The 22,014-nt window shown below is 25.6% G+C and overlaps 2 protein-coding genes across 5 annotated transcripts; one reads left to right on the plus strand and one right to left on the minus strand.

The window, feature by feature from the left end:
• Window positions 1-7,282: 7,282 nt before the first annotated feature.
• On the plus strand, window positions 7,283-9,997 carry CPR22 (cuticular protein 22). The gene is made up of 2 exons (NM_001270814.1): window positions 7,283-7,315; window positions 9,535-9,997. Exons 1-2 carry the CDS (start codon window positions 7,301-7,303, stop codon window positions 9,913-9,915), a joined length of 396 nt encoding a protein of 131 aa, NP_001257743.1. The 5' UTR covers window positions 7,283-7,300; the 3' UTR covers window positions 9,916-9,997.
• A 9,166-nt stretch (window positions 9,998-19,163) lies between these two features.
• LOC724735 (endocuticle structural glycoprotein SgAbd-8-like) lies at window positions 19,164-21,502 on the minus strand. 4 transcript variants are annotated; one of them, XM_006558338.3, is made up of 2 exons: window positions 21,396-21,502; window positions 19,164-19,994 (listed from the first exon to the last, which is right to left on the minus strand). In XM_006558338.3, the coding sequence occupies exon 2, from the start codon at window positions 19,978-19,980 to the stop codon at window positions 19,591-19,593; it is 390 nt and encodes a 129-aa protein (XP_006558401.1). In that variant the 5' UTR covers window positions 19,981-19,994; window positions 21,396-21,502; the 3' UTR covers window positions 19,164-19,590. The 4 variants fall into 4 exon arrangements, with proteins under 4 accessions (XP_006558401.1, XP_006558403.1, XP_006558402.1 ...); XM_006558340.2 differs by having other exon boundaries at window positions 19,164-19,989; window positions 21,396-21,446; XM_006558339.3 differs by having other exon boundaries at window positions 21,380-21,426.
• Between the last annotated feature and the right edge of the window lie 512 nt (window positions 21,503-22,014).

A 22,014-nucleotide genomic window follows, 5' to 3' on the forward strand; every position in this document is an offset into this window, starting at 1 on the left:
GTGTAAAATCTAATCTGGTATTACTTAACAACATGTATAATTACTCAATTAAACAATTTAATGTAGATAAAGATTTTTATTACATGGATGATTGATTTAAAGAGTTATATGTAGCATTGTGATCTATAGTATATGTATACTGTCTTATCGACGAATGGTCAGAGTCAACATTTGTATTATAAAGTGTCAGAAAACATGAGACATTAATTCGAACGTAAAAACGAATGTACCAGGCAACAAATTCTCTAAGTTTTACACCCTCATAAATTCTCTAGCATTTTTATAAGTCGTACAATATTATGTTCGTTTGTTTTTCTGTAAAAGAAATATCTATTCTCCAAAAGATTTCTAAATGGAATAAAATCTCCTCAATTAATAGTACATCGAAGAATGCAAACTTATAAAAATCATATAGTTTAAATGAATTTAATTAATAAACTGTGCTATGAATAACAAATTTCTTTTTAATCCAATTTTGTGAATATAATGAATTATATTTTATGATAAAATATGATATTTACGAAAATCAAGTAATGAACGAAATTGCATCGAAGATTTCGATTTTGAGAAAATCATATTTGAATACATATCAAATACATATGAACTTTAATTACCAGTTAGATGATTAGATAATTTGGAAAGGGTTATCAAATTGGAACACGTGACCAGTTAATCAGTGGACACGTCGAAATTAATCAAATATACGTATTATGAATTAAATAATCAAGTTAAGTTTATTTAACAAATTTCCAAATTTGATTTTTCAAAAAAAAAAAGGAAGTTGTGAATAAAAATATTGTGCTTCTATTTATTCTCATATTTAAAATAATATCTTACTTATTATTTATATATATGTAGCCAACTAACGATAAGAATAAATCATGTATATTAGATTTAAATTTATTTTTTCAAAAAAAAAAAAACTAACATAATTTTATTATTCTAGATTTTCTTATTTTAAATCGTATTTTCTTTATATTATGAATTTTGAAATATTATTTTCGAGAAGTGAAATTAATCTTGTAAAGTTTTAACGTTTCTTTAAATATAATTTTAACTAAAAGATAAAATATTAAATATGCAATATATTCTAGTTTGTACACTTTATCACTTTTATAAAAATATTTTTAGATATATTCATTTTTAGATATATTCAGTTGTTCTCAAAACATATCTTTCAAAGAAGTATTTCACATACAAAATTAAAAAAATTCTTTCGTGTACATTATGTTTTACATATATACATAAAATTTTATTTGAATATTTTTTTCATTTAGATTATATATTATAAATTAAAAATTATTTTATATTTTGAGAAATATAATACGTTTATTTATAACAAAATTAGAATAATAGTAAAAAAATAAAAAAAATAAAAAAAACAGAATTATATTATAAAATTAAAAATTCCATAGATTTTTAGCTGTCAAATTACATAATTACAAATATAAAAGAAATGTATATTTTTCAAATAATTTTTAATTCTATCCTTCCATTCTTTAGCATTGATATTGGATATCTAAAAATTAATCATGTCAGATTATATAAATTCAATTTTTTATTAGAAATATATTTTGCATGTATATATTTGTACATATGTACATTTTTAATAATTTGAAAGATATTCGAGTGGATTGATTAAAATGAGACACTCTATATACTTTTATCAATTCTATAATATACAATTCTATGATATAATTGTATAATATATAATATTTTCACAAATTTCTATTAAAATTTAAAATATCAAAAATGATTAAAATATACACATAATAATTTTGTGAATAAAAATAATGTTAATAGTTCCTTCCTAATGTAAATGCAACAATTTGATTCAATTTCCAAATAGCACGTTCCGATCACGTTCAATTCAGAGCACGATACTCTCAAAAGATGTTACCTAGTTTGTTACTTTCACGACTGATATTTATTTGCGCATCTTTTGTATGCATTGGTTGTATTACGTAATCCAGCTAATTAAAACTTCAAACATATCGCGACAAACTTTCCCCTATATTTGACTGTTATCTGAGATCTGTGTGCGTGGTGTATTTGTTCTGCATCTTAATGTGTCAATTAGTGAATCGTGCGTAAGATGATTTACAACTTTCATTGTTCGTTTATTTTTTAGTCTCAATGGATCGATTCATGACAATTATATTAAGATAGAATATAATATAGAGCTACAATTTTCTTATATAATTTTAAATTTGAAATATTACAATCTAAACTTGATTTATAAATTTTTTAAAATGATTTTACAATGATTTTCAATTATTTTTGAATGACTTTGGTGAATTTTTTGTAACGTTTTCATTAATTTTTGACAATTTATGTTTTTATATTATGTAATGTATCATATATTGTGTTTTTCAATTTTATTTTAAATATTTGTTTAATTTCATAATAAATAAACAAAATAATTTTGGAACGATAATTTAATTTTTATTTATATTAAATAATTATTTATTATTTTCCTTAAAATTTTCAAATTCTTCTATATGATGAGAAAAAATTTGGAATATATTATTATTTGTCGATTATTATTTATTAAATTATAAGCAATTGAAATTAGACGAATCGAGAGATACAGCGAATCAACTCTATCTTTGTCCCACTGTCGTTCTATTTCCTTTTCGCTTCATCTAACACAAACTCTAATTACTTACAATTTAATATAATATCATTTTTGTATTTATTTTGATTCTAAAATTTTTTAAAGATCTAAGAATATATTAACATTCTATATAATTTTAAATGAGAGATTTTGAAAAAGATTAACAAAAATTATCATTTCAGAATTATTGAATTGTCGATTTTATAAAGACATTATTTTATATATAGATTAAAATATTTAATACTAAACAAGAAAATAATGGAATAAAAAATGAAACAAAATGTTACGTATTTCAAATAAAATTGAAAATAAAAAATTATTGGAATGACAAATGAAAATCAACATCTCTTTCAGGTTTAATAAATATCACGAATAATTTTTACGAAAACAAGTTAACCTTTAATTCCATTTTAAGAAAAGATCAAGTCGCAATATCAAGAATCAATAAAATTACTCATACATTCTTTCTCGAAAAGAAAGTTGTTTCGTTATGTGATATGTGTAATACAAAAATTAGCATGAACAATCTGATCTTCTATAAATTTTCTACTATCACATAGCACTTTAATATCAATTTAATATCAATTTTTCTTTAATAGAAGATAACTTAATAGATTTTTATTAGATTTTATTACATTTTAATAGATATAAACAAATATTATAAAAAAATATATATATAAAAAATACATACAAAAATTTTACAAAAAAAAATACATATAAATTCTAAGAAAATATAAAATGTAGAATATAAAATTATTATTTTTATTTTAAAATATTATAATCTGTGTTTCATAATAATTTTTTTATCCTCACGTTAAATGTTAATAAATAAATGTATGTATAATAAATGTAAATGATCACTTATGTACATGAAAGTAATTAAAATAAAATTACTCAAGAATTTTATTCGTTTCAAAACTTTGAAACTTTCATTTCGCATAAAATTTTTGAAAGTGAAAAAGATTTTTACTAAAGATTTATCATTTTTTACTTTAGCGATTATTCAGAACAGAATTTCTCAAGATTTAATGTTTTATACATTATATAATAATACATTTATTATATTATGAAATTACATTTTTTAAAATCCGTAAATATTATGCATATATATTTAAAAATTAAAAAATATATATATTAACCAAAACGTTTAATAAACGTTGATTTCAATTATTTATAATATCTAATAAAAATATACAAATAATATATAAATTTATTTTAATAGATTATATTTTAATGATTAATTTTTAATAAAAAAAAATTTTCCAAGATGCAAAATTATAAAATTATTAATTATAAAAAATTATACATGCAATTCACAAAAAAGAACAAACAATAATAAATTTTCATGTATTGTAAATCCATTTATCAATTTGATTCCACAATAACAATTTCATTTTCTTTTAACAATGAAATTTTCTTAAATTTAAGCGGATCGTGTACGCGTGTCACGATTTCTAAAATTTCTTTATTCTCTAACACAAAGACATAAAAGCATAAAAAGTATAAAAGATATCGTGTAAAGTAATTTCGAAACACTTTTAAAGAAGTTACTTCTCTCTCTCTCTCTCTCTCTCTCTCTCTCTCTCTCTCTTTCTCTTTCTTTCTTTTAATTTCCATTTCTTACATTTAAAAGTATATCCAGCATCGGTTTGAGAAGATTGTTCATAGATATCGATGACGTGCCTTAGTGAATCACGCACAATCGCAACTGTCGTTTTCTAACAGGGTACTTGACATTCCTAAGAAAACGAGAATTTATTACAGCTACGTACATATTCCTTATGTTTTCCATAAAAGAGGAATCTTTCGGTATATAATTCATCGTTCTTTTGAGCGATTTAACCGAATGATTTATCGGTTGGTTTCGATTATAGTCAAGTCTAGTGATTGTATAAGGAAGATGAAAGCTCCTCTCCTACAAGTGGAAATATGATTAATGCGATCGAACACTGTTATGTACTAGTTTTTAAGCTGTGCTCACGCTTTTGTATATATCGCCGGGAGGACATCCTCTCATTTTTCTTTGAGACATTAGAACAGGAATGGAGGAGAACATTAATCACAAAGATATAAATATTTAATCGATCTATCTTTACAGTCTTTAACATTTTATAAATATATATTGTTAATTCGCAATCGTGGAAGGATGTCAATAAATAATGTAAATGTCAATAATAATGAATATGTGATAACGATTGGATTGGAGAGAAATTTTTCTCTAGAAATGGAGAGGCAACTCGCGATGGAAGAAAAAAAAAAATATTATAATTAATAATGAATTAATATTTATCGTTAATCAATAGTTAACATTCTAATCGATTAACATTGATAGTTAATTAAACAGATGCGCGATGCGCATTCAATCCCAAGGTGATGGTGACGCCAGTCTATGGTATGTTTAAAATAGAATAGAAAGATACACAGAAAGTGTTACAAAATACCTTCACTTTATGCAGAACCGAGAAAAGTGAAATGCGTGGAATAAACGAAGAAACGAGATACAAATGCAAATACGAATGATAAAAATAGTGGAATGTAAATTGCGCGTTAAACTTTATTTAAACAAAATAGGAAAATAAATCGTGATATAGTAATTACCATTTATGTAAAATTCTACTGTAATCATCATGAATTCATTTTATGTATATGTATATATATATATATATATATCCTTTTCAGAAAAGATTGCTTGAAATTGAAATAAATCTGGAAAATAATCGTTGAATGATTATTGATAAGAAAATGAAAGAATTTTTTATTTCTATTATTGCTATTTATTCCTGGATAGATTATTTTCATTTGGATATCTTCTTGTGTGTAAGAAGAATTTTGAAAAAAAAAACATGATTATAATTGTAAAAGTTTTCAGATTCATAATTTAATAATATTTGATTAAAACGAAATTCATCAGATAATCTCATTATTAAGTTAATAAATTCAAATATTTCAGCAAAATAATTTATTTGTATTTCATATTATATTATATGTAAAATCAAAATAATAAGGTATACGAAATAAATTATCATTTCTAACTATTATATGTTATTTTATTTCGAAAATACATATCAATTCCGTTGAAACGAACGACTAAATATGATTTATTTGTATAAATAACGAGAGAACAATACAGAATAAATAAGATTATTCATGATATTCAAAAGATAAAGAATTTTTTTCGATGATATCAGTATCTAAAGTATAATTAAATCCAGATTATCTCATCGATAATTCCGAAGAAATATAGGATTTCAATCACTATTGATCAGCATGATTAAGTAATTAAATATGCAACAAACTTGGTTTGAATTTTAAGGATAAAAATGAAAATATGAAAAATATTTGTTTGTTTATAATTTTTTGAATTTTCTTTAATAAATATTTATTATCTTTAACATAATAAATAGATTTATAAATAATTTAAAAATATTTGTAAAAATTGATGTTCTGTAATGATATATTTTATTTTATAAATTAATATTTTAAATAATTTTCAATATAATATAAACTTCTCTTAGCAAATTATTAAATAAATTATAATTTTTATATACATTACAAATTAGAAACATTGATTTTTAAATTTGTAAAACTTTCAAAATTCAGAATGTTTATTTATTATTTGTCTCTTTCTCCCTTCTAAAATATATATATATTGTCCATATATATATTAAAATATTAAAAAATTTTGATTTCTTTGATTGATTTTTCAAATTCAACTCTATAATCAACTTTATATACATATATACAAAATTAAATCGATAGTTAAGTTTTCTCCCTCAATTTTCAAAATCAAATTTTTGTTAGATAAATAAAGCTTAATAACTTATTTCTACAAATTATCATTTAACTGTATATAACTTGTTAATTTCTAAAGAATTTCGATTTGATTTCTACTTTTCCAAAAACGCACATACAAACACACACACACATACTTACTCGTTATTTCATTATTTCAATCATCACCTCTTTACCGATCTCAATCTCAAGTTACGCGGTTCCACGCCCGGCCACGTCAAATTATCCCATAATAATATAAGACAGGGGCGATATATAAATCACTGTCAAGCGTGTCTTCCTCGACCTCTCTCACCTTCCATTACACGTTTCGGTGGTACCAATCTCGCGCTCCGTGCCCTGTGCCCTGACCGGTTTGCCATCGGATCGATATATCACAAAGCAACCCTCGAAATCCACAAAATCCGATAAACCGGCGAGAAATACGGCCCTTGAGCCAACGCCGCTCATCGTGATACTCGCCGTTAAAGAAATTATGACAATTGAGTAAGCATCCTTTAACGGGGACCCGATGACATTTAGCGCAATGTGACATGCTGATCCCCGGGAAGGTAATCTCTCTCCAGGTGATGTACAGTGTGTTGTTGTCCCTGCACACGTCTCCCCGCACACACGTACACACGTACACATCGCGCGCGCGTTAAATGAGGATCCGTGTAACCCCTCTTAAGGCGCCTCTGCCTCTGTGTCACTATGTCTCCCTCTCTGTCATCCACGTAACCGGCTCTCTGTCCCCCGTGTGTCGCCGTGTCCCATGTGCGTCCTCTTAGGTGCACGGTGGCTATCGTTACTTGGCCAAACGGTCGTATTGGTGATGCCTCCAGGGGTATATATACGACGAGCGCTGCGGGGCTTGATAAACACTTGCCCATCAGCGATTACTGCTGCAGCATGTACACGTCACTGGTAAGCGTAATTAAGAGACACGGAGAGATAGATAGAGAGATTGAGAGAGAGAGAGAGATTGAGAGAGAGAGAGAGAGAGAGAAAGAAAGAGAGAAAAATCGCAGGTGAACGAAGGTCAGGAACGAGGAGATCTAGGGTGAATCTCGCTGGGGGTGTTGATTTAACCCTATCGGAACTAGTGAGCCTTATAATACGGAAAGATTCGTCGAGTGCCGTTGAGATTCGCATTTTTTCTACGCGTTTTTTTTTCTCGAGTGCGCGATTGTGACACACACCGTTTGTCTGTGCCGTTTTGATCCGACCGATCCTCGTGGACGTGTTTCTTTTCTGGGATAGATGTTCAGAGGAACGAAAGAGGGTCGAGAGATGAGTAGAGAGGATAGATGAGTGTATCAACCCCCTCAAGGATATCGTCGTGAATCACGACGCATCGTGCGCGTATGTATCTGATACGTTATCTGGATTTGGATTTCGAAAGTCTTTTAGATAATCTTGTTAAATTATGTATTCGCGTTTGTTTCGATTTTTGTATTCACAATGTGAATTGATAATCTCTCGTTTCCTTGATTAGTCAATTTTATCGATAATTTTCCGCAAAAAAAAATCTCGATTTAATATTTATGTATACGATTATGTAAATTGTTTACACGAAAAAAATATCGAAAGAAACGAACGGAAATTATCAAGATTTCGATCAGGATTAGATGACAATGAAGAATCTTTAGAAAAGATTAAATAGACGAGAAGTATAAAGATGATTGAGAGATATAAGGATAAAATTAAAAGATCATGAGAAAATATAATTAAATTGCAAATTAAAATTTTTATGAAATTTAAAAGAAATAGAAAGTAATCTTTTTTTATGCTTCAAAATGTTAACATGTATGTTAATATGTAACTTCACTTTGGATATTTTTGTTTTTTTTTTCCATGTGTTTTTTTTATACAAGATGGTAATATATTTGAATTAGACATCAAAATAAACATAAAAAAATAAAATGTACAAAAATAGAACTCAATCAAGGCTATTTATTATTCTCTGTCTCTAATATATTCTTAAACTTAAATTGCTCAATTTAATAAACAAGTCTCAATATTTTTATACATCAACTTTATTTTTTTATTTTTAGAATTAATTTTCTAAAAATATCTTACCATATATGTGTGAATATATCAGTACTCTGTATAATAATTAACACAATCGACAAATAATCATTTTATCGTAACAATTTCATTAAAAAGAAAATAAAATCTCGTCGCAAAGAAACGTATAAAACATTCGAATGGAGCGCTAGTAACAATCTATGTCTGACTTAATATAACTGCGCACTACCGCCCGAGTTATGGCTGACTCGAAATGGTATCACTACGCTGCGCTACGTTCTTTTCGACAATACAAGCCGCTCGTGGCCGCTCGAAATTGAGCGATAGACAATCTTGTAGTCGATTTCTCGAATCTATATGCATCGATTTCTCGAATCGTGATGCATCGTTTAAATCCACTATCGTAAACCCACAATTATGCGGGAATCGCGAGATAATTTATAGATGTTTAATAATGTGTAAACATCGGTATATATATACGACGCATGCGCATACGCGAGTACATTCAGTGTCCGCCATACCTTGACTCAACTACAATGACCAACATCGCGTTAAGGATTTGTGCAAACTTCGAATTCGCTTAAATTGAATGCATTGCCATCAGTTTCAATGTTTCGCGCGGGAAATTTCGAATCGTTTCGTTCTATTGTACATATTATATACATTTAATTAAAATTATGAAGATAATTAAATATATTGAATCGAAGTCAATATTAATTTTATCAATGGTAAAAAAGAAAAAAATCTAAAACTATTTCACTTAATAGCGTTAATATTAACGATAAATATTAGAATCGTGTATTTAAATTTAATTTAATATCTTTAAATCTTAATTACAATATACAATATTGAATTCAAATTTTAGTATGCTTAAAATTAATTTATAATAAACGAGAAATAAATTCCATTCACCGCAGATCTCAATTTCGTAATATTCAGACAAGTATCGATCTCTCTTTGTCCCAGCATTTTCAAACTAACTAAAATACCCTTACCACCTTTTTCTCGAGCTAAAAGTCGTAACAACGAACGACACGAAGATCGTGGATCCATTTTGAATAAACGCGAGCCAATAAAACGAGTCAAACGAGTCACGACTCTGATCTTTTCTCCAGATAGCCGTGATCGCGCTTGCAGGCTGCGTGGCAGCCGCCCCCGCGGAGGACGTGATACCAATCGTGGCCCAAAGCCAGGAAGGCCCGAACCCGGACGGCTCGTACAAGTGGAGTTACGAATCCGGAAACGGGATCAAGGCGCAAGAGGAGGGCCACTTGGAGAACGCTGGCCAAGAGAACGAGGCGATGAACGCGCAGGGAAGCTTCAGTTATCCCAGTGATGACGGCCAACAAATCTCGTTGACGTACATAGCGAACGAGGAAGGTTTCCAACCGCAGGGTGCTCACTTACCGACCACGCCGGAAATACCGCCCCTCATCCAGAAGGCGCTCGATTGGATAGCTGCACATCCGAGTAAGGAGGACCAGAATCAGGTATAAAGGATAGTACGTGCGTCGTCAGTGATCTCAGCGAGTCTGCAATTCGATCCAATCCCTTTTGTACTATTACGGATTAAATTTTTTTTTTTTTTTTTTTTTTTTTTTTTTTTTTTTTTTTTTTAAACGATGAGTCACCCTCCGTCGTCGTCGTCGCCTCTTACCGCCCGTCCTTCAAACTCTAACGAAACGCGTATATCACTTTCTAATGGTTCAATATGTTTGTAAATAATTTATTGTATACTTTTTATGGACTCATATATTGTATACATATATGCATTGTATATTGATATATCTTATGTCATTATTTTATATATATATATATATGTAATAATAAAATATATATATATATATATAAATATATATATATGTATCGTATATTGCGTGTATTGTAACGCGTCTAAACGCGATCATGTAGAATCACGGGTAACGAGCATGTATAATCGTTCCCGGACATTATCGTGCATTACAGAATAAATATTGCAATTCAAGAAGTGATAATTTTGTTTTTATACCTGGCCATTTATGAGATTTTATAATATTTTTTTTTCTCTTTTTTTTCATTAAGATATTTTTAAAAGGAAAAGAGGTGAGGAGAATTATAAATATCAGTTTTATGAAACTTATAATGGACACTCTTTTTTAATATTTTTTATTTTTGATTATACATTATTATATATATTATATTATAATTGAAGATATATATTATATTATAATTGAAGAATCTCAAAAGAATAAAAATTGAACAAAAAAATTTTCTTTATAAATGCTTTGTGAATTTATTATAATTGAATTAAAATGCGCAAAAATATTCCAGGACAATTTTAAGCTCCAACAATTATTTGCAAAGAAATATCGAATATCATGTTCTTTTGTAATAATTAAATTTTGTTCATATTCTTTGAACAAGAATAGTAGGTAGTAAAAAGAATCAGTCAATACCTATTAGAATATAAATTTTAATTATACCAACTTATCAAATCTCTTCATGTTTTCTTGTAATTCAAATGAATGCAAACTCATTGTATTAGTATACATACATATTTCATAACAATAATATATACTTTAATTACAAAAAAAGCGATTTGCAAAAAATTTTAATCTATTTCTTAATGTTTTTTCATTTCTTTTTGACCTCTGTGATAAATCCTCGTTCAAATAATCCGGATCATTTTTTACTTATGTTCCTGATAATATAAATGACATATTTACTACAACCCAGATATCAACCATTTTTTGATTCAAGCATTAAAAAGATTTTTACCTAATAAAAAAAAATAAATTAAACCAATATAAACGACGTTGTATCAAATAAATAAATTTCATTAATATCGATAAGTTAAAAAAATCGGCTTACAGATACAACAATTTTATCCTGCTTGAAGAAACACAGTTATCGAACAGTCAATGTTAACTTTAATCGTAACTTTATATCAAAGCAGTATTTATTCCTTGCCGGAATTTATCTAGTTTGAGTTTGAAACTGTTTGGCCGAATCAAATATAAACGCAGATTGGATTAAGGCTAGTTTACAGTCGCTTTGGGTCACGACAGGTCAGTTCAGATGCAATCCAACAACTACAGAGATGCGCTGCAACTGCACGAAAACTTCGACTTCACCTTCTCTTCGTCATTTACATTTTCTTCTTATTTACAATTCCTTATTCCATTATTCAATTGAATTGTTTCGTCTTGCAATGGCTTACTGATCCATATTATCCTAATATGATACTCGTTTTGCTTACTACTACTATATCATAAAATTAAATTGCAAATGTAAATTTCCTTTGAACGTGTAATTATATAATCTAAAACAATGGATCTTAATCTTTTATTCGTCACAAACTTTTTTAAATGTTTTAAATTATGTATTCATTGTCGATTGACGACGAAAGATAAATTTTATGGAACAGAATCGTAGTCAATAAGATTGCTTATTGACAATTTCATTAATACTATTTGAATATATTATGATATGTTTTTGTTTAAATAATAGAATTACATTAATTACAGAGATTAAATAATTTTCTATCATCATAGATAACTAAGATATAAGTTAAAATTTAATTAAATCTGTGTACTACGTATATAAATTTAAAATATTATTCATAAATATTTAATGTTTATATTTGAAAACGAATTTTAAATTTAGTTATGCATGCATGAGAACTTAAAACTAAATATTTAAATCGATGAATTTTTTCGAAATTAACTTAATCTGTTAATAAGACACAATATCTAAAGTATGTTTTAATGTATCGTTCCATAGACTCAAAAAAAAATAATCATCATAGGATCAAATATGAAACAGAAATTTAGATTGCTTCTTCGATTTTTCGAAGAATTTGATCCATTCTCGTTCGATCCATGCACTCTGTGGTACGTACTGATTTACGATAGAAAGTTTCGGCACGATGCGACATAGTACAACGTTTTAAGCACGTGCTCGTAGTAGACTCGGTTTGCCATCGTTAATCAATCGTGATACCACAGACATAAAGGACGTCCTCGAGTAATTTATTCAAAGACGATAGGTGTGCGGATAACGTGGACTCGTTTACCTTTCCTTGTATTTTCTTGTGAATAAAATGACAAATATATCGTATGAGAATTATTGAGAATCTCGTAGCAAGAGGAAGTTAAATCCATTTATATCGGCTTGAAGGAAATTAAAAAAAAGAGAAAGAAATTGTTTATAAAATAATTTATATTTTAACTTTACATTAATCGTTAAAAGAACTAATTAAAGAAAAGAATATTTTGTACAATAATTAGTAATTATTCAATTGATAAATCTTTATTTCAATTTTTAATGAATTATTTTTGTTGAGGAAAAATCAAGAATCATTAAACAATTGAATGTAATTATTAATATTAATTTTAGGAAAAATATCTACAACAAAAAAGTAAAGATATTAATTATCATTTGAAAGAATTATAATTGTATTCAATATAATTTTTTAATCAATAAATATAATATTTTTAATTATAAGAATCGTATTCAAGTATATTTTGTAAATTTGGAATAATGGATCTAACCAATCATGAAAAAAAAAATATGTAAAAATTTTTTAAATGTACCAATGTATGTCTTAAAAAACTATATTTGGTTTTAAAATTTTACTTGAAAAAATATAAAAGAGTACATGTAAGAATAAAAAGTCATTAACTTATCTCAATTGTTATTATCAATGATTTAATATATATATATATATATATATATATATATATATATATATATATTAAATAATTAGCCACATTTTCTCAACAGAATCATTTTGTATTAATTTCACACGTTAAAATTTGATGATGATTACACCTGAAACTTTCATTGAACTTTCGCAGATGACAACCTTATAGATTTCTATTTTAATACCTGTAATATGTTTCACATTTACAATAGTATTATGTAATGCTTGATCGTTCCCCATCTTCTGTTGTCTAGTGGAAAATCATCTGGTGAAACTTTTATCTCATAACGATTGCCTTTTAGAGGAATCATTACAGTACTTGTCAAGAGACATAAATCATGTTTTAAACAAAGATGAATCGAATATATTTCAATAGTTTTCTAACACATAGTAATTTTCCTCTTATACAATTTTCCTCTTGAAATATTTCTTATTAAATTAAAATATTGTATAATAATAAATATGATAATATAATATGTATAATAATAAATTGTGTGATATAATAATTATTATTAAATAATATTTAATTAATTATAAATATAATAAGTAATATATTAAATTACATATCGAATTTTTATATAGATAAATATTAACTAAAAAAAAAAAAATAAACATTATTAATTAAAATTAACTTTTCTATTTATGTTACTTATTAGAATTTCCTTTTCAAAATAAATATATTAATAAATGATATATAAATAAATATAATTTGAATACTTCAAAAAAAATTTTAATTTTCTATTTTCTTTTCAAATATTAAAGTGAAAAGAGTTTTAAAAGTGAAAGATTCAAGATTTTTTAAAAAATATATTATATGAAAGCATATAATATATTTTTCCTTATTGTATTAATTGATGTAATAAAAATTTTTATTATATTGTAGTATTTTTTCATTCATGTTTGTTCAATGTAAATAACATTTATATATTATTCAATTATGTTTGTTCATGTTTATGTTTGCACCGATATAATAAATAAACATTGGTTTAAGTATGTTCTCTCTTTAAACATCTTCAAATTTTATGGACAGGAAGAGAAGATATGCTTTTGTAAATGTAAGACTCTGAAAATAATCATTTGAATATAAGGAAGATATCGTCGAAGGAAGAACAATTTCTCTGTTCATTTCTTTATCAAGTGTTATTGCACTCCGTTTCTTCATTGTGTCACAGCCCACGTTTAAGCATAAACGTGTCATTTCGGATCCACATCATAAACTATACTTTCTCCTTATCTCTCTTCTTTATTTTTTATTCAACTTCCTCTTAAACCGCATTTCTTTTTCATATCCTATCCTATATACTTAATTCTTATCGATATATATCATATAGAAATATGAAATATAAAATATATTTTATAAAAAGAAGTAAATAATTATATTGATTTTTTTATAGAAACAATGTTATTTAATTTTTCGATATTTTTGTTTATCTTGCATTTATAATTAATTTCAATTCCATATTTATTTAAACAAATTAAATATAATGATATTTTTTAAATTTGTGAATTTATGTTTTTTTACTCATCCTTATACATCAACAAGTTAATAACAATTATTTCGACGAAAATTTTAATAATAAAAAAGCAAATTGTATTAAATAATTTGATAAATATGATTTAAATATTAGATCTATTTATAATATTAGTTTAATCTTTTTCCTATATTATTTTATGTGTTTCAATAATTCAAATTTCATAGAATTCTTGTTAAATACCTTGAATAATGTACTTGTAAATATTTATTACTAAATATATTAAACATTATAATTCTGCTGCAACGCTATCTAAACGAGAATACATAATCACAGATTAAACGTATTAAATTTCGTCGAATAGCGCTATTCGTATTCCATTACAAATGAAATATCGATAATATTTGCAAGACTGAATTATGTATTTCGAGTTGTGATATTTGATAAGTATTATATATTATATAATTATTTATTTAAGAAAATATAATTATGTTATAAATATTATATACGAGAAAATATTTTATAAACAATAAAAATTTTATAAACAAAAAAAATTTTATCCCTAATATTTCTTAAAAAGAAGTGAACTGCGCAATATTAGAAATTTATAAGAAATTTAAAAATAAATCAATCCTATGTTTCGAGAGTGTAGTGCATGTTTCATTATCAAATCTCATGAATTTTTAAAAGCAATATGAAAATTTTTTATTTCAATAATAAGAATATGTTGACTTTCTTCTACTGTGTAGACATAAATATATTATAAGATAATAGTTGAAAATTTTACATAATTTTTTCATCATGAATAAAATATTCCTACAGTTAACATATTATTTCATATAAACATATGTATCTCTACAATATGAAAAGTAAGAAAAAAAAAATAACAATATAATATTTATAAGTTGAAACTAAATTCATGAATCAATTGGTATTGGAAATTCATCAAATATATAAATATTTAAAAATTAATTTCTATATTTAACAATATTTCACAAAAAAAGATACAAAGAAAATTTAGAGAAATAGATAGATATATAGGATTTTTTCAAATTTTTGAAACAAAATAATTCAATTATTTTTATTAAACAATAATACTATAGTAAACAATAACAATATAATCAGATATATTACATACATATTATATACACGTTAGATCAATAATATAATTTTCTTTAATTATAATATATGTATATATGTATTTGATTTTATGATTTTCGAAAGTGATAATTTTAATTAACATAATAGATACATAAAATTGTTATGTCTAATATAATATTATATTATATTATAATATTAAAATAGTATAATAAAAAAAATTTTCTATTATACATATATTATATTTATAAAACTTTTCTATGAATATGTATTTATTATACTTTCTTAAATACCTTTAGACACTTTCAAAAATTTTATATCACACGCGCATTATGTATATATAGAACATTTGTATAGAAAATTTATTATATTTTCTTGACTGATTATATGCACTATAACACTCAATTTTAATTACACATAATGTTAAATACATATATAAACTTACTTGCATTCATAAATTTTTCCCATGTTCAAATATGTATTTATTAAACTTTCCAAATCAACTCGTATGTACTACAATCACTATAGCCACACGTTTTTCCTCAATGGGTAATCGCAGAATGATGGAAAAAATGGCAGCAACTTAAGACACTTAACTATTTCCGCACAACGCTTAAGACGCGCGCCTTAAGTCTATTTTCATAGCCGGTGCACAGGCAATTTAGCAAAATAATTCGTAAATAGGCGTAAAGACGGGGGCGTGCTGTTTCCTTCCTTGTTTACACGAACAGATGGTTTTCCGCGTCTACCAAGGCGTGTGTAATCCAAACGAACGAGGACAAGCTATGCAGCTGGTGCAGCGACCAACTTTCGTAGTCTCTGACGCTTACGCAATATTTCTCTGTCTCCTTCGCCGCAACGACAACCTTCGACCCCACGACTTTCGTGGTATCGTGTTCCATCTGTCGCGAGCTATTTTGCCTGTAAATAGATCGCGGTCGAAATCCGCGCGTTGTTTCGCCGAGATTCCAACGCCTGTGACAACCCGCAGGACTGACGTTTCCCTTTTTCTTTCGTGTTTCTCGTTTGTCACGAACCAAAAACGAGTTTTGTACTATAGTGCAATGTCAGATCGATTAATTGTGACACATAGATCTTAAGTTTTTGACTTGTCTTGAACTTTTAAATTAATTTCTTGTAAATTATTGATAGATGATAGAATATACATTAATTATGATACATGGATATACATTTAGTGAATAGTAATTGTCATCGTAATCTATTATTAATTTAGATGTTTTTTTGATGTTTTTTTATGGCTGTGTTTAAGGCAAGAAAAAATACTTAATATTGGATAAAAATGTATTGATTTTGACGTTAGGAGTGATATAAGAGTCAGTAACTTGAACGGTTAATTTCTTATTATCCTCTTTTAAGGAAATTTTTATTTTATTTTGTTTCTTATTATTAATAGTAAAATAGAATCTCCATATTCAAAAAGTTCTAATATTTGAATATTTTATTAATTGAAGTTTTCAAATATTGTTTTCAACATGTACAGAATAGAAAATTATATATATATAATTATATTAAAAACTAAAAAAACTAAAAAAGATTTCTAGAAAAAGCTTTTATTTTTCTTTTTTTTTTTTTAATATTTTAATATTTTCTTTTAATATTTTAAAAGATGAAATATAAAATCCAGCTATATCACATTTTGAAAATAAAATTTTAAATTAATAAGCAACGAACATAATACTATTAGGAAGATGGATCTTTAATTAATCTAAATCTTTACTCTGGGGTAAAATGTATGATATGTGTTTAGAAAGTATATTTATAAATTTAAAAAACGCCAAGAAATCTTCTTTATAAATGTAGGATCGTTTGAAGGAAACGAAAGGAAAATATTTCGTTGGGATAGAATTAAAATATTATGGCGTAGATATTTACTCAGGTGTCAGTTACTTTTAAGTTTTCTAATCGTATTATATAATAATTTACAATATGCAAATTAAATATTAATAATATTTAACTTTCAATAATCAATGATTTTATATGAACAAATAAATTAATTATTTATTGTCCCTATAACTTATCATTAAATAAATACATATTTAAGATACAATTCTTTTCTGAAAATAATAATTTATAATCTGAATATAAAATATTTATTATTAGATTATACTAACAATTTAAATAACATTACAAGTTCTATAAATTCTAATTATGTTAAAATAATTTAAAAACATTTATTTTTTTATAATATTTCTCTTTCTTATTGTTCTTATTATTCTTATTATTCTTATCTTATTATATTAATTTTATGATATAAACAACACTTTTTTTTATAATTGAATACTTTCATTATACATATTGTTAAACATATAGATTTATTTCAATAATTAATATTTCATGTGTTGTCAATGTTTCTTTAGAATTAAACTTCCATATTTTCTTTTATAAAATAATAATTTCTGTTTTAATATTTATCTTAATGCAATAACTTTTTAGAAAAATCTCAATGAATTAAAATTTATCATTATTCACAAATGATTCATAAACAACATTTTAATGATAAAACTTAAAAGATAATATGATCATTTATTATTTGTTTTGTTTTTTTTTTTTCAAAATTTGATTGATGAATATTTTCAATAACACTAATATCTACATTAGAGATTTAATGATCATTGAATCATAGATGAGACGATTAGTTTAACCGGACTCATGAGTGATATATTTCACTTATTACAATGCATGACAGTGTGTTTAACAAAATTCGAAATGTGATTAATGATGATTGCATATTATGATTAATGTAAACTTCGTAAGCTTTATGAACTTGCTTAATAATTACCATTTATAATAATCACTAGTATTTATGATTAATAATTAACCGAAATAATCGAAATTAATATAATCACAAGACATAATTAATTTAATAATAGTTAATTATTGTATGATTAAATATTTTGTTGTAATTAAATAATTAATAATACTTAATAATCAGTATAACAAATAATATTAAATCATTTTTAGAAATGTATATATGTATGTTATTATTATTACTATTATTTTTTACAAATTTATTAATATCTATAATTTATAAATAAATATTTTACTATTCTTTACGTTTATATTTATAATTATAATATATGATTTTTTACACATTGGTGCCAATCATTTATATCTTTATTAATTAATAGAATTATTATGAATATTTCTATTGTTACAAAAAAAAGATGATATTTCTAATTTTAACAAAAGATTGATGACACTAATATATTCGATATGAATATTATTTTACTACTAAATTCAGTAATTCACTAATTCAATAATTTCAGTTTCATTATTTTATTATAGAATCATATAATAATTTATTTGTTATTTAATTATCTTTATGTATGAAAACTGTTATTCACGGTATAATATTTTCTATCAAAATATTTAGTTTAAATCAAATTAATTAATAATAAAGAAAGAAAATACATAAAAAAATTTAAATTTCTATTCTATTTCCTATGTAATTGAATAAAAAACCCTTGAACACTCTTTCAAAATTACTTTATTACACAAGATAAATCACACGTAATATATCATCATCATCATTTACATCACTTCTGTATATACATATAATTTTTCAATTCAAATATAAATAGTTAACATAGAGAGAATTTAACAACATAGAAAATTAATAATAATATAAATCCATAATGTTTAATACATTTAATACAAACATATTTAAATTTATTGTATCTTAATTTTTACAAAATTACGATACTGTCAAATTTATACAAAATTCATAATACTTGCATCTCTCGTGTAATAATTTAATTTACTCGTGACAACGATATTTCGATAAAATCTCTTCACTTCGTAAAACCAACTTTTTCTCTCGAGTAAATAGACTTTCCCAAAGGAAGAAATACAAACTCTCGACTGATTTTCACGTCATAAAGATGAAACGTAGGAAATTACAATCTATTCTTCTCTGGATTAGCAACTATCCAGTCAAGAGCGCGTTGAATGAGGACTGGCACCGGTTGCGTGGGTGGAGGAGTTGGCAGATGCGCCCCTTGAAAAGTGGCGCCATTTTCGTTGGCCAACCAGTCAACGTTGATCCTCGTTCCATCTGGAGCCGTCCACGAGGCTGATCCACGAACTTCCTCGGCTTCCGCATCTTTCTGCCCGCGATTCTTCAAGACACCCTCCTCCTCGAAAGTGATGCCATTAGCGCTTTCCCATTTCGAGTGAAAAGTACCATCCGGACTGATATCTTGGTTCTGTCTGATGATAGCGATTGGTTGATCCGCGGCTAACGCCATGGCCATTAAGCTTAATATGCAAATTGTCCGAAAATACATGGCGCAATTCTGTTCTGGAAAGATGTTTAAAGATGTTTTATTATTTTTATATGATAACACAAAATTATCGTTATTTTTAAAATTAAGGTATCAAGATATAATTATAATTATATTGTCAAGAAATAATATTATTTGACAATTTTCTTGTTTTGTTATAAAATGTTAAAGAATATAAAGTTATTAATGTAAATAAAAATTGAGAAAATAATTCTTTAAATTTGTTTTATATTCTCATTCAAAATTCATAGTTTATTTTACTTTAATTTTATTCAAAAATAATATGTACATGTTCATAATGATTGAAATGAATAAGTTTTATTGTAAATAGAAAGTATGATTTTTGAATGAAAATGTACATACAGGTTGTTAAGTAAATATTGTACAAGTAACAGAATAATAGAATAATTGATTTTGAAGCAAACATTTTATGGTTTTTAAGTGGATATAGGATGTTAATATATTTAAGTAGTTATTTTTGAAGAATTGATTTTAATGGCTTTTATAATCAACTTTTCATATATATTTATATTTTATATATAATCTATTTTGTATATAGAAATATATAAATTATTATATAAATTCATTTTAAATTTTTATAGTTATATAGAAGAATTATTATAGTAGAATTGTTATGTATTTAAGAAAAAATCAAAATTAATAAAAAGATTCTAATAGATTTCTAAATAAACAATTTGAACATTTTAATAATTTACCAATTAATAACATTAAAATTTATTGACAAATGTATATTATAAATGTAGAATATCTTTATTTATAAGTTAAAAATTTGCAATTAATTAATTTGTAAAATTTGTTGTTTATTTTATTATCACAAAAAAATTTCTTATAATGTTTGTCGTTTTTAAAATATAATTATATATTAATTATGTAATCATAGGTAAGAGCACTAATTGAATTATGCAAAAATTATATTTAGTTAAATTAGATTTATTTCTATTTATATAAATCTATTTTTTTCCCATTAAGTTCGTAAAAACTTTATATATGAATAATCAAACATTTTTTATATATAAAGTTTTATATTACAATTCAATAATAATAATCATTTTTATTCAAGTAACAGAAATTCTTCGTTCAATTGATCCAGATGAATTCACATCTAAATGATTTCCATGAAAGATTCTTTTATCGATTAACAACCAAGCATCTTGTTTTAAATGACAACAAGTAACCAATCATAAAATCTGACTAATCTAATGTCTATCCATTAAGGCTCATTAATTCATCACGGTTAAGCTCGTTTTATTAAAACGCAATGATTAGATTAAGCGCAGTAAGATGACATAAATATATGGCAACGATGTGCGTGTTAATCAATGATCAATTGTTCGTACAGATCGATTTAAGATAGATATCGATAAAAGTCTATCGATTATACCCAAGCTAACTCTAACCTCGACTTGCGAATTTCCAGATAGCGGGTACAAAATCCTACTAGCGGAGACATCTCTATCGCCTCCACCTTTTATAGTACGAAGTACTCTCTGCTATCACCGACATTTTCCATGCAAATGTCACTCGGTGATACCGGTTCAACCTTCGTATGACCGGTATCATGCGTTGAAGGTACCTTCCCGCAGTTGGATCAGAGAGACGAGCAACCTGTAATCAATCCGCGCCTACATCGTCAATTAACTGTTACCTGTTGGTACGTTATAAATACGTAACTTGTGTATTGTGCTATAAATACACGAACTGGCCGACACTGGCAATTTCGAGAGCATTAAGCGGTGAATGAACGAGTTATTTATTCGTGGTTAAAGAGGTTGGATATCAAGGCGTAATCATTGTGTTAACGTTAACATGTTCATGTAAGAAAGGGAAATTTTTTTTTTGCGTATACGAAATAATTTTTGTTTATTGATACGATAACATGATTATGTAACTTCTCGAAATTATGATGTATTATAATATATGTGTAAGTATTAATATTATATTATAATATTATATAATGTATTATAATGGAATATGATATGAGAACATATGTGATGTGTAATTATAGGAAATATAATT

This window comes from Apis mellifera, linkage group LG2, assembly GCF_003254395.2.
Source record: "Apis mellifera strain DH4 linkage group LG2, Amel_HAv3.1, whole genome shotgun sequence".
Classification (NCBI taxonomy): Eukaryota; Metazoa; Arthropoda; class Insecta; order Hymenoptera; family Apidae; genus Apis; species Apis mellifera.

What these genes read in the sequence shown, in the direction of transcription:
- LOC724735 (XM_006558338.3), bottom strand. Translation starts at nt 19,980, where the DNA reads ATGTATTTTCGGACAATTTGCATATTAAGCTTAATGGCCATGGCGTTA.